General features: G+C 54.9%; 1 protein-coding gene across 4 annotated transcripts in view; it reads right to left on the bottom strand.

The window, feature by feature from the left end:
- Positions 1 to 16,977, bottom strand: part of CCDC88C (coiled-coil and HOOK domain protein 88C) — a 145,188-nt gene that overhangs the window by 26,179 nt on the left and 102,032 nt on the right. For all 4 annotated transcript variants that reach the window (XM_088829457.1, XM_055418387.2, XM_055418386.2 and 1 more), the window contains 9 exons: positions 16,389 to 16,526; positions 14,094 to 15,164; positions 11,717 to 11,844; positions 9,721 to 9,862; positions 9,133 to 9,321; positions 7,404 to 7,565; positions 5,997 to 6,274; positions 2,464 to 2,607; positions 149 to 335 (listed from right to left, as the gene is read on the bottom strand). In XM_088829457.1, coding sequence (XP_088685583.1) covers positions 149 to 335; positions 2,464 to 2,607; positions 5,997 to 6,274; positions 7,404 to 7,565; positions 9,133 to 9,321; positions 9,721 to 9,862; positions 11,717 to 11,844; positions 14,094 to 15,164; positions 16,389 to 16,526 — 2,439 coding nt within the window. The remainder of the gene's footprint in view (positions 1 to 148; positions 336 to 2,463; positions 2,608 to 5,996; positions 6,275 to 7,403; positions 7,566 to 9,132; positions 9,322 to 9,720; positions 9,863 to 11,716; positions 11,845 to 14,093; positions 15,165 to 16,388; positions 16,527 to 16,977) is intronic.

The raw sequence follows: 16,977 nt of genomic DNA, 5'->3' as shown, positions 1-16,977 counted from the left end.
CCTCTGGGCCTCTGGATCACCTTTACACACGTCCTCAGAGCATACGCGCCAAGGAGGACCCATCTCGACCCCGCTGAGCCGGAAGGCTGTCACCCCAGGGGACTCGTTCTGGCATCCTGGGGCCCCGCCACCCAGCCCCAGGTCTCACCTCACAGTGGTTGTCCAGCTTGGTCAGCGAGATGTCCATGCTCTGGTGCTGCTCCTTCAGCTTGTCGAACCGGGCCTGCCAGCGGTTCAGCTCCAGCTGTGAGCTGTTCAGCGAGGTCTTCAGCTCCTTGGTGTGGGTGTGCAGTTCCTCGTACTCCCCCTTCAGCTGGTGGTGCAGGAAATTGACCCTGGGTGGGGGAGGGAGGGCAGAGAGCCACGGGGCTCAGGGCTGAAGAGCACTCCCAGGCCTTGTCCCAGCTGTGCAACTTTAGACCAAACCACAACCTCTCTGGGCCTCAAAACGAGGGGGTTGAACAAAACCAGTGGTTTACAAGCTGGGTTCTTTGGGGTCCTGTGAAGGTATCCCTGGTGCCCCCACCCTGTGCCGGGGCAGACAGCACAGGCAGGCTCAGACACCCACCCCGACAGAGCATCGCTGTTACAATCTCTTCTGTAGTTAAGGCTCTGGCATATCTGCCTTCTTGGAAAAAAGGGTTCTGCTGTTCAAAGATTTTTTTAAACACTGAACCACAAGATGCTCTAAAACTCTTTGTCTATGCTCAGCTTTTCTTCCCAGTTCCAAGCTCCTCTTCTAATTTCAACTCTTGAGATAAATAAAGTATGAGATGCTGGGGTATTATGTAAATCTTCTAAAATTATCATCATCATCGTAACTATTATCTAACTGGGCTTTCTCAGGGGAGGATGTATATAACAGAACGCTCAAAGTACCAGGGGCTCATAGACTCGATTTTGACACAGATGGGTGGTTTGGCTCACTGATTAAATGAATTAGGGGGTCGACATTTAAAATTGTGAAAGTTTCACATCAACATTCAAATGTCCAACTTCTCTGAAGACAATAAGCACAAACAAAGGGATAATCTGGCAGCCCCAGGCCTGCCTCCCAGCTGACCACCTTGAGACCAAGTGGCTTCTCCATGTCGCTGTATGGTCAATGGCTGGCACTCATCACCCACGTGCCTGACCTGCCTGGCACCTGAGCCTGCAGCCCTCTGTACCTATGAACACCAGGACGTGGGGAGGAAGCAGCATCATGACCCGATTCAAATCCTGTCTCTGCCACTGACTACAAGCATCAGCCCCAACGAGGCACTGAGTCTCAGTCTGTTCCCTCATCTATTTTTAAAAAATGGATGATGATAATTCTATGACGGTTAAGAATCTGCCTGCTATGCAAGAGACCTGGGTTCAATCCCTGGGTTGGGAAGGTCCCCTGGAAGAGGGCATGGCAACTCACGCCAGTATTCCTGCCTGGAGAATCCCATGGACAGAGGAGCCTGGCGGGCTACAATCCATAGAGTCGCAAAGACTTGAACACGACGGAGCGACTAACATACACAGTGATTCTGTAGATTCCTGTTACTGTCGGTGGTAACAGTCTAAGGTCCCCGAGACACTAAATCAGCTCTTAAGGAGAAAAGTGGGGGTGTGTTTCCGTGAATCTAGGTCACATGTTTGTGTCAGCTGGTCAAGACATACCTCGCTCAATGTAGTTTCTGCCTGTGGTGTGCTCACAGCCACCAGCAGCATCCTCATGCCTGAAGGAAGCTTATCTACCACACCCGTATCCTCTGTGTGTACGTCACAGCCCTGCACTTGGGAACGGGAGAAGGCATCCCACCGGGGGGCCATTCATGTTATTGCCTGGGAGAGTTTTGCAGAAACTAATGCCTGTGGCTGGCGATTTGTTATGTAAGTGAATATTGAAACGTCTCTGGTCAATAATGTTCAGGTAATGAAAGACGTTATTAATATATCTCCCATTAATAAGCTGTTGAATGGCAAAACTGTCACCAAAAAGTACAAAACCACGAAAACCATGATTCTAAACAGGCCACGAAAAGGACGCTCGTTTGCAGCATGGGCTGCTGGGACCGAATACCTCGGGCATCCTTAGTGGAAACGTGTGCATCAGACACCTCGAATGTCCCGCCACCCTGGGCACATCCTCAAAAGCGCCACGAGCGCTGATTTGGGGCTTACAGATGAATGTGAGCAAGGAGGTGAGTTCATAAACAGGGAACCCGTGAGAAGATGAATGTGCCTGTGGCTGACACAATTGTTATCTCAGGGTGGGAGGTGAGGACCGCCAGCTTACTGGACGCGCTGTCCCAGGCACCACACTGGTCCTTCCATCCCAGCACCATTCCCGGTGACCTCATTACCAACCAGCTGTTAGCACGATGGGCTGTAAAACACCCTATGACCAGGAACACCCTTGACCTCAGGGGGCGCCGAGTCGGGGAGACGCCGCTGTCCACGGGCAGGTGGCCCCGGGGCCCTAGCGTTTACCTGTCCAGCTCCTCGCGCAGCCTCTGGTTCTCGCTCGCGGCCATGGCGCTCGTCCTCTGCTCCTGCTGCAGAGCCTCCCTCTCGGCCCTCAAAACCTTCTCCAGCTCGTCCAACTCTGCCTTGTGCTTCAGCATGTCGCTGTGCCTGCGGGAGGACATACCTTGCTGGCAGCGTGTTCCCCAGCCATCTGTCCCCACAGGTAACACACACCAAGGAAGACCCTGGAGCCTCCTCTGTGGGGAGCGAGGCTTAGACGGCAGGCAATCGGGAGGGTGGCGGCTGAGAGGCGTCCAAGCCAGCAGCCAGGGAGGCAGCGCCCAGGTGGGGCGGTCTGGGGGTCTCTTTCAGCTCCAGAGCCAGGAAGTCCCTTCCTCCTACCCGACATGCCTCCACAGTCCCCTCGATCCCGTCACCACAGCCTTCCTCCCTTGGGTCACCTGGAACTCCAGAACTATGTCCTCTGAACCCTGCGCCCTTCTCTTAGGGATTATAAACAAGTTACCAGGCGATTCAGTAAGAAAGTGGTAGGCGCTCAGTTGTGTCCAACTCTCTGCGACCCCGTGGACTGTAGCCTGCCAAGTTCTTCTGTCTGTGGAATTCTCCATGCAAGGATACTGGAATGGGCAGCCATTCCCTTCCCCAGGGGATCTTCCCGACCCTGGGATCGAACCCCAGTCTCCCATACTGCAGACGGATCCTTACCGTCTGAGTCACCTATTCAGCTAGGTTCACTAAACACAAATAGATTTAAAATAAACCACAAAATAAACAGGTGGCTTCCAGTACAGGTAACAGCTAATAAAGCTGCGAATCCCCACTCACCAGGGATGGGGGGTGGGGGTGGGGAAGCCCTTCCCGCTCTTGTCTAGCCTCGCCCTGGGGCTGGGGGAGCACAGGTTTGCCTGGGCGGGGGTGTGTGTCCCGGCAGCCGCCAGAGGTCAGTTGTTCTCACACACCAGACACTCCCCGACCAGACTTCACCCTCCCCCTCCACGTGCCTCATACTTCCCCCTCTGTCTCTGCACAGGCCACACCGCACAGCCGTCTCAAGCTCAGCAGAGCACAAGGACGGACGGAGTTCCTGATAAGCCGCGGTTGCCCCTCCTACATGCTGGAACATTCTGAGCTCACGAAGACTCAAGGTTCCCCAAGTCCAGGCTTTTCCAGTCTTTGTCTCCAGACCGCTCCCCGCCCCCCGCCATCAGCGGTACGTGGACCACGTGACTGGAGCCCAGACTTGTGCCTGTGCGGGAATCAAGCTCAAAACCTGCTCAGGCCGCTGTTTAGAGGCAGGCATCTGTGTGGCCTTTACAGGGCACAGGCTCCCTGATGTGGTACTGGGCGTGTGCCTCTGCCTGGCTTTCCAGGGTGATCTTTCTCAGGCAGGTTAACGATTCTGGGAAAAGTCGTCCCAAGTCTGACAAATCAGGGCCATGGGCTGACCATTAGGGTCCCCGGCTCCCACTTCCCTGTTGTAGCGTCTTGGGACAGCACACTGATCCAGCATCTCTCTGACCGTCAGTCACCACCCCACTGCAGGATAGGGCCCGGGCAGGTCTGGCTCATCACCAAGTCCCCAGTGGAAAGAGGCACTGTGTTCAATAAATACGTGTTAAGAGAATGAACGAGCAAGTGTCCGATTTTAGTGTCGAAGGAAATGAACATAGAGCCTTTGTCCCTGTGTGCCAGGTACCCAGTCCTGAACCTGGAGCCCTGCCGCAGACAGACCCAAGGGGCCTCCAGCCTGTCTTACAAGCGCTGGGTAACACAGTGGCTCTGTGCTGCACTGAGCCAAGGGCTACAGGAAAAGCAGCGAAGAACTCCAGTCCAAATCCCACCTGCAAAGCCTTCCCCCGCTGAACACACATGAAGAATATCATAAGACGTTATCATAATGCGTAACAGGAGAGGTGAGTGCTGGGCACCGTGCTAGCTTCAGAGTTGAGTGAACACGTCTCATTCCACGTTGTTAGTAAACAGGGTGCCTCCCCTACCAGTCTAGACTCAGCACCAAGCACACTGCAGGTGTGTACAAAGGATCGCATGTATATGGAAGGGTGCAGAGGAGGCCGAAGATGCTCAGTTTGGCTGGAAGGAGCAATCTTACAGGAGCAGACGTCTCAGCAGGCCCTCAAGGACGGCGATCTGGGTGGATGAAGCGAGTGGAAGACTCCAGGTAGAGGCAAAAAGGAAGCACCAGGTGAGTGGATGAATGAACGCCATCACCCCCGGCCCACAGCACCGTCAGGCACCCTCACGCAGCTTTGCTGGCTCAACATCCTCCCCCTGGTTTGTGATGGAACACCCCGCCCTGCAGCTCCACTGAGCACTGTAAGGCTGAGTCGAGGGAAACACTGCCGGCAGGGCCATCTCACAAGCGGATGACGAGGACAACTGCTTCCGCGCACCCACCCTCGCCAAGTGTTAGACAGACTCTCCCTCCTGCATTAGAGCCATATGGGGTCCTGCCACCCCTGCCCAGGAGCCCGGGACAACCACTGATCTGCCGGGGCAGGCGCTCAGGCGATGCTGGCCGACTAAATGTACACAAAACCCAGAACCCACGAGCTGTCAACAGTGCAAAGTGAAGACTTGTGCATTTCAATGGACGTAAATTCTATCTTAAAGTGTAGGGCTAGAGAATGGAAAGTAAAGATGAAACAAAGATGGCAAAATAGCGCTCACTGCTGAAGCCAGTCACGGGTCCACAGAGGCTTCACTATATCATTCTGTTTACTGTCTGTATACTTAAAATTAAAAGCTATTTTCTAACTATGGTGCTGGAGGAGACTCTTTAGAGTCTCTTTGACAGCAAGGAGATCAAACCAGTGAATCCTAAAGGACATCAACCCTGAATATTCATTGGAAGGACTGATGCTGAAGCTCCAATACTTTGGCCACCTGATGCGAAGAGCTGACTCACCGGAAAAGACTGTTGCTGGGAAAGATTGAGGGAAGGAAGAGAAGGGGACAACAGAGGATGAGATGGCTGGATGGCCTCACCGACTTGATGAACGTGAGTTTGAGCAAGCTCCGGGAGATGGTGAAGAACAGGGAAGCCTGGCGTGCTGCAGTCCATGGGGTCTCAAAGAGTTCGACACGACTGAGCGACCCAACAACAAAAGGTTAAAAACAAATGCAGCTCAGACCTCGAAAGACAAGAAAAGAACTGAGAAGGTGGGGTGAGAGGCATCACTGAACATGAGCTGCTGTGGTGAACTTCTTCCTTATTCTTGGTTTGGAGAGAAGAGAGAGGGAAGAAGAGACTCCTCAGGGGAGCAGGGACCCCATACCAACAAGCAGTCTCCCTCAGCCGGGACTGGCCGCGACACCCCTTCTTCCCTGGGGATCCTCTGGCCACTCGCTCTCCAGCTGCTCTCACTCCGAACCGCTGAGGGAGACTTTGATTTACTTCCTTCCCTTTGGGGAAAGTTCCAGCGCCCCAGATGGTGTGAAGCCGCAGGAGGAGACTCGAGGGGCACGGACGGACGCAAACCTGGAGGGCCTGGCCCGCCGGGCCCGCCAGCACGCACCTCTCCCCGAGCTCCTTGTGCTCCAGCTCCAGGCTGCGGTGCAGGGTCTTGAGGCAGCTGTGCTGGTGGATGAGGGCCTCGTACTCGGCGGACTGCCGCTCGTGGAGCGCCCCCAGGTGCTCGTGGTCCTGCAGCAGCGCCTGGTAGGCGGCCGTCAGCTGCTCCTGCTGCTTCTGCAGGTTCTCGTTCTCGCTCTCCTTGGCCGCCTGCTGGCTCTGCAGCAGGGCGTACTGGGCGCTGAGCGAGGCGCTCTGGGAGGTCAGCGTGGAGTTCTCCACCTGCCGACAGGGAGACGGGGATGGAGGCTGACACGGAGGGAGCGGGGACCCCCCAACCCCGGGGCAGGCAAAGACCCAGCTCAGACCGAGGACAGTTCTACCCGGACTTGAGGAATGGCTGGGGGAGGCCAGACGGTGTAACAGACTGTCACATGGAGCTTGGGCCTGAAGCCTCTCCACAGATGTGACTTTTGGGGACAAATGAGGCCCTATCTATGAAGAAGCTCCTTGGACACCATCTTTGAATACTCTCAAAAGCCTAGTTTTAAAAGAACATCACTGAGGATACAGAATACCCGAACAACCTACCTAAACTTAACTGATAGCTTCAGAACCCCCACCCAACATCCAAAATTATGAGGAACTGCAGGGAAGGAAATACTTCCTAACTCATTCTGAGGTCAGAATTAATTCCTTTAACATCAAGATGAGACAAAGATACGACCACCACAACCAAAACCCCCAACAAAACAAAACTACAAACCAATACCCCATTTCCTTATTTTACTAGAACAAATTTCAACATCTTTGCCAGTCTCTTGTTTATCGTCCCTGACCCATAAGTTACATATTTTCAAACCCCTTTCTCAGAAACGGCAATTAATAATTCTTAATTTTTTTCACAATCTATTAACTATAAATAAATATCCACATCTTAAAATGCATGGTCCAGAACACTCATTTGGCTAGATGCTCTCAACAGACACTTGATAGTCCATTTCACTCGTGGAAATGGAAAATTCACATCTGCTTCAGAAAGACTCTGCCAGGTCTTATGGTGAAGAAACGTGCTTGACTCGGTTGAACTCAGCTTATTTGATTCCAGAATCTCTTTTTCCAAGAAATTCCTAATAACATCTCAAGAAACAGATTTTGGGAAACAGACAAGACTGTAAGTAAAAGCAGGGAAATGAACTTTTTTTAGCTGGGCAGCCCTATGTTCAATCACCGAAAACTACTTTCAAAGATCCTGAGACTAGGAACCATGGTGTACAATGCATCTGCCAAAAACAAAACCCCAAACTCTCCCTCTGCTTCGTCTTGCTGACTGGGAGTTGTGAGAGTGCTGGGCCGGTCTCTTGGAGACAAGGAGCATCCTCCCCGCGGGGCTGGCCTGCCCGGCCCTCACCTGCAGCTTGGCTGTCTGCGTCTGCAGTGTGGTGTTATGCTCCTGCAGGAAGGTGCTCTGCTTCTGCAGCGTCAGGATCTGGCTGCTGAAGGCCGTGTTCTGGGTCTCCAAGTGCTGCAGCTGTTCCTTGAGCAGCTGCTTCTCAGCCTGCAGGGCCGCGTTCTGGGGGAGGGAAAAGCATGGGACCGATCACACGCCAGTGGCTTGTGGCTCAGCTGGTAAAGAATCCGCCTGCAATGTGGGACACCTGGGTTTGATCCCTGGGTTGGGAAGATCCCCTGGAGAAGGGAAAGGCTACCCACTCCAGTATTTTGGCCTGGAAAATTCCACAGAGTATATACAGTCCACGGGGTTGCAAAAAGTTGGACACAACTGAGTAACTTGCACTTCACTTCTGTACCTGCTAACCGGCAGTGGGGACCTGAGCTGTGGGGAATGAGAACCCTCAAGAGTTGATGCTTTGGGGGCCAAAGCCAGAATCCATCAAGTGAGAGAAGTAACACTTTCCCTCTTAGAAAGACAATAAAATCAGAAAAAAAATTTTTTGCCCATGTTTTCATGACAGAAATGGATACACATGATGGGGGTCTTGCAAGGAGCCTGAGCATCTGAGTGTGAGAGAGTGAGCTGGGCGTACAGCTGCTCCCTTTAAAGCGGTCTGTCTTTAATGCTTCTCTGTTTCCGACGCTCAGCTGAGAATGCACGTCTGCGAGCTCGCACAGGACAGGAGTCAAGGCCTGTGGCCACAGCCTCATCCCACTCGGGGGTGACAGCAGGTAGGTTAAGGCGGTTCATGCCCTGCGAGGCCAATAAAGGCCAAGCAAAATACGCCACCGACTGGACTAGGACGTGTGGGTGGTGGTTGTGGCCTGTCCCTTACCAGTACAGGGCTCAGGGTCGAGTTTCTTACACTCTATCTCACCTTTTTTCATCTATCAAATGAAAACCATCACTGTCTACTTCATAAGGCCATTGGCGGACATCAAAGGACGCCAAGTGTTTTGACATGCATAGACAAGCTTGCTCTGTAAAGGGCCAGACAGCAAATATCTGGGGGGGGTGTGCTGGCCGTGTGGTCTCTACCTCAATACTGACCCCCGCCATTGCCGTGGGAAGGCAGCTCCACACAACATGGAAGCCGAGGGTGTGTCTGTGGGCCAATAAAATCTTATTTATGCAAACAGGTGGAGGACCGTGGTGGACGGGCGGTCGACCCCCTGCAGAGCAGTGAACACAGAACCCTGTGGAAACGGTGCGGGTGTAGACGCTCCAGGCCCAGTGATGTGCTGGGAGGCAGGGAGCACGTCCACACCCTTTCAGTTAGAAAGTCCGAAGGGGGACCTTCCTGGTGGTCCAGTGGTTGAGAATCCGCCTGCCCACGTAGGGGACACAGGTTCGATCCCTGGTTGGTGAACAAAGATCCACGTGCTGCAGGGCAACCATGCCATGTATCACAACTACTGAGCCCGTGTGCCACAACTAACATCTGACATAGCCAGAAATAAACGAACAATTTAAACAAATAAAATGCTCACTTAAAAAAAAGAAGAAGAAAAGGCTGAAGGGATCTCAAGTGGAAAGGAGCTCACAGGACTTGCCAGGAAATACAAGTAGTGGCTGATGAGACCTGTGTCAATCTCAACAGCTCCTGCCGCCCAGGGTCCTTCCTGGTGATGGGAATTCCCGCTCCACCTACGTGATGGTTCACGGACAGCCTCCCCCCACTCACGGTGCGCTCCAGTTCGATGGCCCGGTCCTTCACACGCAGCAGCTCCATCGTGGCCTCCTTGTGGCTGGGCGCCCAGGGCTCCTTCCCCAGGTGACCGTCGACCGACATCCCCACGGGGTGTTTGAAAGAGTTTTGCGCCTGCGTCCCCTCTTCCTGGCTCTGCTTGAGGATCTCACACTCCTTCTTCAGCTGTGGGAACAGGAAAGCAGACTTGGGGCAGGAAGGGGCCCAGCTGGGGGCCCCCCAAACCAAACCATCCCCTCGCCCAGCACTGGTGCAGACATGCCAGGCACCTGCCTTTGCTTCTGCGGGAAGCACACACAACCTCCATCTTGCGTTACCCTCTCCCTGTAGCGGGGACTGAAGGGTAGCGCAGGGACCCAGCCCCAACTTCAGCTACATGACTGTGGCCCATCTCCTCCCTCCCCTGAGCCTTGGGCATCCACCCCACAAACACCTGCTCCAGGACACGGGCATCCAGGCCACCCCTCTGCCACCAGGTGAGGGTCTGGGAAAGGTGAGGCGGGCATCTCACGGCCACGACCCCTGGCCCGTCTCAGGGCGGGTGGTGGGGGACGCTGCTCTTACCACCTGGATCTCGTTCTGCAGCTGGTGATTCAGGCTGGCTTTCTCTTCGACCTGCGCTTCTAAGAAAGCAATCTTTTCTTCTTTCATGGCGAGTGTTGTTTTTAAAGCTGATTCATTGATGCTCTCCAAAATCTTGTATTTCCTGAAAAAATAAAAATACATGGTAGTCTCTTCCTCCCAAAGCTCCCAGTCTCCCAGCTGCCCACAAGGCCCTCCTGCATTAAGCTGGTTTCTTCATCTCGTTGAAGGATGTGGCCCAGAAGGACTGCAGGATCCTTTACCATCACCCAGAACCCTTCCCTGGACTCCTGGTGGAGGCACATCTGGGACGCTCTTAGATGAAATGTCACTGCTGTAGCTTTCCAGGCGCCATCTCAGAGAAGTACTATTACGACCATTTTACAGATGGGGAAACTGAGTCTCAGAAAGGTTAACGAATCCATCCAAAGTGCTAGGTAAGTGGTAAATCTCTGTGGATTTGTAACCATACCAAAAGGACATCATGTTGGTTACAAGTCCAACAAAAGTCCAAGATGCTGGATTTCTTGGAAAAGCGAGATCATTTAGGAAAGCACTGCAGGCAAAGTAGCAACAGTTCAACTTTAAAAATCAAAGTGCTGGGTCCAGTGGTTAAGAATCCTCCTGCCAATGCAAGGGACACCAGTTCGATCCTTGGCCTGGGAAGATCTTGCATGCCGCGGGGCAACTAAGCCCGTGGGCTACAACTACTGAAGCCTGCACGCCCTAGAGCCCGTGCTCCACAGGAGAAGCCACCACGGTGAGAAGCCCACGCACGGCAACCAGAGGGGAGCCCCTGTTCACCGCAACTAGAGAAACCCCAATAAAGACCCAGCATGGAGGGGCGGGGGGAGAGAGCGAAAGAAAGAAAAAGAAGGAGAGGAGAGAAGGAAGGAGAAAGAAAGAACTGCAGGCTGGTTTAAAGAAAATATCAAAGGGCTGGTGGAAGGAGACGGGAACAAACAGATGGAACACAGAGGATCCTTAGGGCAGTGAAAACACTGTATGACCCCAGAGGGGTGGACACATGTCGCTATATATTTGTCAGAACCCACAGAACAGGCAACACCAAGAGTGAGCCCAGTGTCACCTGTGAAGTCTGGGTGATGATGACCTGTTAGTGTCAATGCACGTGCCATTCTGGTGGGGGGGGGGTGCTGATGGCTGGAAAGGGTATGCAGGTCAGGGGGCAGAGGTCTACAGGGAATCTCTGTACCTGCCCCTCAGTTTTGTTGTGAATTTAAAACTGGCCTGAAAGAGCCTAACTAGAAAAAAAATCAGGAAGCCTTTTTATTGGACAAGAGAAAGCCCCTTTCACTCCCCGCTTGGAATCTCCAGGAAGGAGGCCTGGGATAGAACGCCCCACGTGACAAGAGGCCCTTGGGTGTGGAGAGTAAATGCAGCACTGGGGGGGTGGGGCGTGGAGCCCGCGGGGTGGGGGGAGCACGGACTCCTGCAGCCACCCGGGGGGGGCATGGAGCCTGCGGGGTGTGGGGAGCACGGACTCCCGCAGCCACCCGGGGTTGGGGGCGTGGAGCCCACAGGGTGTGGGATGCACGGACTCCCGCAGCCACCCGGGGTGGGGGGGCGTGGAGCCTGCGGGGTGTGGGGAGCACGGACTCCTGCAGCCATGGGGTGGGGCGTGGAGCCTGTGGTGTGTGGGGAGCACAGACTCCTGCAGCCATGGTGGGGGGGCTGGGAGCCCGTGGGGTGTGGGGAGCATGGACTCCTGCAGCCATGGGGGGGGGCGTGGAGCCCGTAGGGTGTGGAGAGCACGGACTCCTGCAGCCACCCGGGGCGGGGCGTGGAGCCCGTGGGGTGTGGGGAGCATGGACTCCTGCAGCCACCCGGGGCGGGGGGGCGTGGAGCCTGCGGGGTGTGGGGAGCACGGACTCCTGCAGCCACCTGGGGGGAGGCGTGGAGCCCACGGGGTGTGGGGAGCACGGACTCCTGCAGCCACCCGGGGGGGGGTTCTCACGTGTCGCTGTTGCTGTTGTCATCCTGCAGCACCAGCTCCGTGTGCAGGCCGACCTTCTCCAGCTCCTGGCTCAGTTTGTCCAGCTCACTGCTCAGCTGCTGGCTCTTCAGCTTCTCCTGCACCAGGTCCTGTGGGGACAGCGAGGACAAGCATGGGCCAGGAGCCCAGCAGGTGCAGCAAGAGACAGACACAGCCCACCTCAGGGCAGAGCGACCATCTTCTCGAGTCACGGCCGGCTCGGGTGTCTCGAGGGACAAGCGGGTGGTTCCATGTGGACAGCCGACCTGCGGGATGTCTTGAAGGGAAGGGATGAACACACCTTCCCAGGCCCCGGGGTTCAGGACACCAGGCCACACAGCGGTGTGTCCGGGAAGGACTGAACATGCTCCAAACACATCCAGAGACGCATCCGAGATACTGTTTATGGTGACCTTTGCGGAGCAGGTTTGAATTCTTCCAACACGACTGCCTTTTCTATGAAGTGATGTCATTAAATGCCCATTGCAGGGAATTTAGAACATAAGAAAAAAGTATAAAGGGGAGGAAGATTTTACTTTTAAACTTAGGTTTTGATTTACTTTTCGAAAGTGGACATTGACCTCACCTAGGAGTTCAATAACTCTGGTCCACACCTCTGTAGCTTTCCAGGCAGCTACCAGTTTCTGACTGGTGACATAGCTACATGCCCTCACATGGATACCTACCACACCCCAAGGCCTGGAACCCCTACCACATTTGGCGATGTTTGCCAAACGTTCCACAGGGTCACTCCCCAGGTGTGGCATGGAAGGGCCAGTGCGTGACCTTCCAGCTGCCTCACCTCTGCTGCAGGAACTGCCCTAACCCCACATTGAGATGGGGGAGCCATAAGGTCAAAGCAGACTGGACTACTGAGCCCCAGCACAGAGGGCAGGCTCCCTGGAGAGTCACCTGGACTCGCACGAGAAACCAGCCTTGGATGGGATAAGCCCCTGAGACCCTGGGGTCGATCATTACTGCAGCAAACCCTAACCAATGCTTACGGAGGCAGGGGCTACTGCCTAGTTGGTCTTGTATCTTCCCCACAGGATGGTGATCTGCTGCACTGATGGTCAGTAATATATATACACATACACATATTTAACATGGAGACCTTTCTGTGTTCTCAAATTTCCTTTTCTTCCTTAGCACACAGCTAGAACATTTCTCAGCCTCCCCAGCAATTAGGTGCAACTCTGTGACCCAATTCTGCCCCAGGAAGTGTGGTCCTTCTTTTCCGCATCCACCTGCTGCAGGTAGGTCCATTGTGGGATGGCCGAGCCACAGGATGGAGGAACCCAGGTGCCTGTGAACAGCCACAGTGAACTCCCACACGTGGGGAGACCCAGCTTCTGTGATGGGCCAGGCAGATGCTGAAGTCATTTACCAGAGCAGTGACTCACCCTAACACATGCAGGAAAGCCCAGATGACCACGCAAAAAGATACCAGGGAGAAGTAAGATAGGTGTTCACCAAGAGACTTAAAAATTTGGACCCTTTCAAGTGTAATTGCACTTCGAGGTGCATATCCTAAGAAAACAGGTATCTGTGAAGGTGTATGTGCACAAGGATGTCCAGTGTTATTTAAAATAGTAGGAGGGAGGGACGTCCTTGGTGATCCAGTGCAGGGGGTGTGGCTTCCCTGGTTCCCAGCTCTGCCGGGTCAGGGAGCTAAGATCCACATGCCTCTCAGCCAAAATACCAGAATACAAACAGAAACAACTCAATGAACTCAATAAAGACTTTAAACAAATAAAATAAAACAGAGGGAAAACTCAGAAATAATCTGATTGTCCAAAAAATGTGTATTAGTCGCTCAGTCGTGTCCGACTCTTTGAGACCCCATGGACTGCAGACCACCAGGATCCTCTGTCCATGGAATTCTCCAGGCAAGAATACTGGAGCGGGTCACCATTCCCTTCTCCAGGGGGATCTTCGTGACCCAGGGATTGAACCAAGGTCTCCTGCATTGCAGGCAGATTCTTTACCGTCTGAGCGGCCAGGGAAGTAATCACAGTAAATCTACAGAATTAATCACAGTAAATCTACCTCACAGCCATTAGAAACTGTGGCTTGAAAGCTATTTAGTGTAATGAGAAAAGGTACAGTGAAAAACAGAACAGGGCTAAGGTGTAGAAAGCAGGGTACCAAGTGTGTGTATACACAGATGCACAAGGGAGAGGATGGAATAAAACACCCCAGGCACTGACTGTCTCTGGGCAGTCAGATCCTAACGGGTCACATCTAATTCCTCTTCATGCTTTCCGGCGTCATTCTGGTTCGAAGCAGGGGGCAGGCACCAGGGGCTCCCCCTGCCCCACCGCGATCCCACAGCGCACACCGTGTGGCCCCGGCTCACCTCCCTCAGGGTGGTCAGCGTCCTCGTGTGCATGGTGACCTGCTTGGTGAGGTCCCTGTTTTCCTTCTCCAGCTCCTTGAGCTTGCCGGCCGCGTCCCGGCAGCGGGCCAGCTCCTTGTCCAGCGCGCGGCTCTCCCTCTCGGCGGCGGACAGCTTGGCGGAGCTGTCGTCCAGGACGGCGTCCTTGAGCTCCACCTGCTGCCACAGCCGCCGCGCCTCCTTCTCCAGCAGCTTCTTGTCCTTCTCCAGCTGGGCCACCTCCTGCTCCAGCGCCTTCCGCTCCTGCTCGGCCCGCTCGAGCTGCCGGTGGGCCAGCCGGAGGGCCTCCAGGTCCCGCCGCAGGCCCTGGTTCTCGGCCTCCAGCTGCCCCAGCTCCCGCTCCAGGGCCTGCGCCTTCTGGCCGCCGCTGTCCAGGCTCTGCTGCAGCCGCAGGTTCTCGGCGCTCAGGCTCTGGTAGCTGAGCTCCAGGCGCTCGGACTTCTTGCCCAGTGCCTTGAGCAGCTCCACGCTCTTCCTCAGCTCCTGCTTCTCGCACTCCAGCTCCCGGTTCTCGCGCTCCATCTGGGCCACCTTGGCGCCCGTGAAGCGCAAGGCCTCCACCATGCGGCGCAGCTCCAGGTTCTCCTCGTCCAGCTGCCGGTTGTCCTGCTCCAGGCCGGCCAGCTGCACCGACACGTTCTGCAGGGCGTCCAGGGACTTGCGCAGCTGCCGGTTCTCCAGCGCCAGCCCATGGCTCTCGCGCTCCGCCGCCTCCACCCGCTCGCCCGCCGCCTGCAGGGCGCTGGCCCTCTGCGCCAGCCGCCCCTTCTCCTCCTCCAGCCGCCCCAGCTCCCGCTCCAGCGCCTCGGCCCGGCCCGCCTTCTCCTGCGCCTGCTCCAGCGCCCGCTGCAGCTGCTGCTGCTCCAGCTCCAGCCTGCTCAGCCGGCTGCTGGTCTCTGCCACCGTCCGGTGCAGGGCTTTGTTCTCCTGCTCCACGTCCTTGGCGTGGGCCTCGCTGCCGACCTGCGACCTCTCCCGCAGCGTCCACACCGCCTGGTTGAGATGGTCCTTTTCTTGCTCAAGGTCTTTGATCTGGGGGAAAACACGATGGGAGAGACATTGGCTGTTGCATAAACATATTGTGGTGATCTGGGGCTGAAGTCTGGTTTAATCTGGTGAGCAAAGCCCAGGCCCTAAAAGATCATTCCCCACCGAAGCCCTAATGGCATTACTGTACAGCACAGGGAACTATATCCAATAACTTATAATAGCCCATAATGGAAAAAGTATATGCATATATGTGTACTTATTCTTTTTATACACACACACGCACATATAAGCTTCCCCGGTGGCTCAGCGGTAAAGAATCCTGCAGAAGATGCAGGAGACCCGGGTTCGATCCCTGGGTCGGGAAGATCCCCTGGAGGATGGCATAGCAACCCACTCCAGTATTCTCGCCTGGAGAATCCCGCGGACAGAGATGCCTGGCAGGGTATTGTTCACAGGATTGCAAACAGTCAGACATGACTAAAGCAACTGACCAGAGACCCATGCACATATGCACATTTATATCTGAATCACTTCGCTGTATGCCAGAACTGAACTATAGTTAAACTGAAAAAACAAAAATCCCTAAAGTTGCTAGGGGCGAACATGGACATGAGGTGAAGAGCATGGAGACCCTTAGGAAGACAGTTCAAGTTAAAATGCCTTCAGGGCGGCCAGGAAGATGTAGAAACAGAAACCCATCTCTCCCTCTTACAGAAAACGATGGAAGCTGATGCCCTTGGTGAGCTCGTCCTGGCCGCTCACCTCTGTGGGCTCCCCTGAGGCCACTCCTCACCCGCAGACCCTGCACACTGTCTTCCCTCTGCCCTGGACGGCCCTCCCCTGGCCTTCAGCATCCCTGACTCCTCCCCATACTCCAGGGCTCCAAGTAGGAGCGGCCGCCCTTCAGGGACACCTTTGCACCCCAACTCCTCAGTGCCTGCACCCAGCAGGATTCTCTCCGTTACTCCCTCCAGAGCACATGTCTGGGATCTCCTTGCTCATCACCTTCTGCCCTCCACGTAAGCCACATCCATGTGTTGGGTGTGACCAATGAATGTGACAGAAGGTCCCAGAGCGGAGGGGGGCAGTGGGAAGTGGCCCTCTGCTCCTCGCCCTCCAGTTCTTCCTTGCACTCCTTGAGGGGATGCGGCAGCCCCAGCTAAGGCCGGCAGAGAAGAAGACTCCCGGGAAATGGCTAAATCCTGGACTACTCTCCCTCCTGCGGGCAGGAGTTGCGGGAGAGGCATCCATTCCCAGAGGACCTACCTGCCGGGCTTTGTCAGCCTTCAGGGTCTCCATGTCGCTCTGCAGCTGTTCCTTCTCTTTGATGAGCTCCTCACTCAGGGTCTCCAAATCCTGGTTACTCTGCTTCTCTCTCTCCAGCTGGGTCTGTAACTTCTCAATCTGCGGAGCCAGAAGACCCAGGAGGGCAGCAGTGAGCCTCACAAACTGATCTATGTTTTAAAGCCAATTCAAAACCCATCAGCGCCACTGAACACTCGAATGGGTCTTTTTCTCAAGGGAAAGCAGCCCAGCCTTGCTCTGAAGGGACTGCCACACACCCCTGACTCTCAGCTTTCAGCCCATGGCTCACATTTCCAGCTCGTGGAAGTGGAAGACCATGGGCACCATCAGTCAGCTTCTTTCCAGCCACCTCTCCTCATCCTCAATGCCATGTGCCCAAGTGCCCCTGGGGCTCCTTGCTCCCATCTCAGGCCTTGTCCCTTGTCCCGAGGGTCAGACCACATGCCTGGGGCCTCCGCAGACTTCACTTGGTGACTCTCCGGTTCATCCAAATGCTCAGAGAGGTCTGCAAACATGTCCCTCCTTCCTCTTTCACCCTCCAGTAATTCTG

This window comes from Moschus berezovskii, chromosome 21 (assembly GCF_049115385.1).
Source record: "Moschus berezovskii isolate FMDL1 chromosome 21, NW_MosBer_1.0, whole genome shotgun sequence".
Classification (NCBI taxonomy): Eukaryota; Metazoa; Chordata; class Mammalia; order Artiodactyla; family Moschidae; genus Moschus; species Moschus berezovskii.
This window is presented reverse-complemented; position numbering and strand designations above follow the sequence as displayed.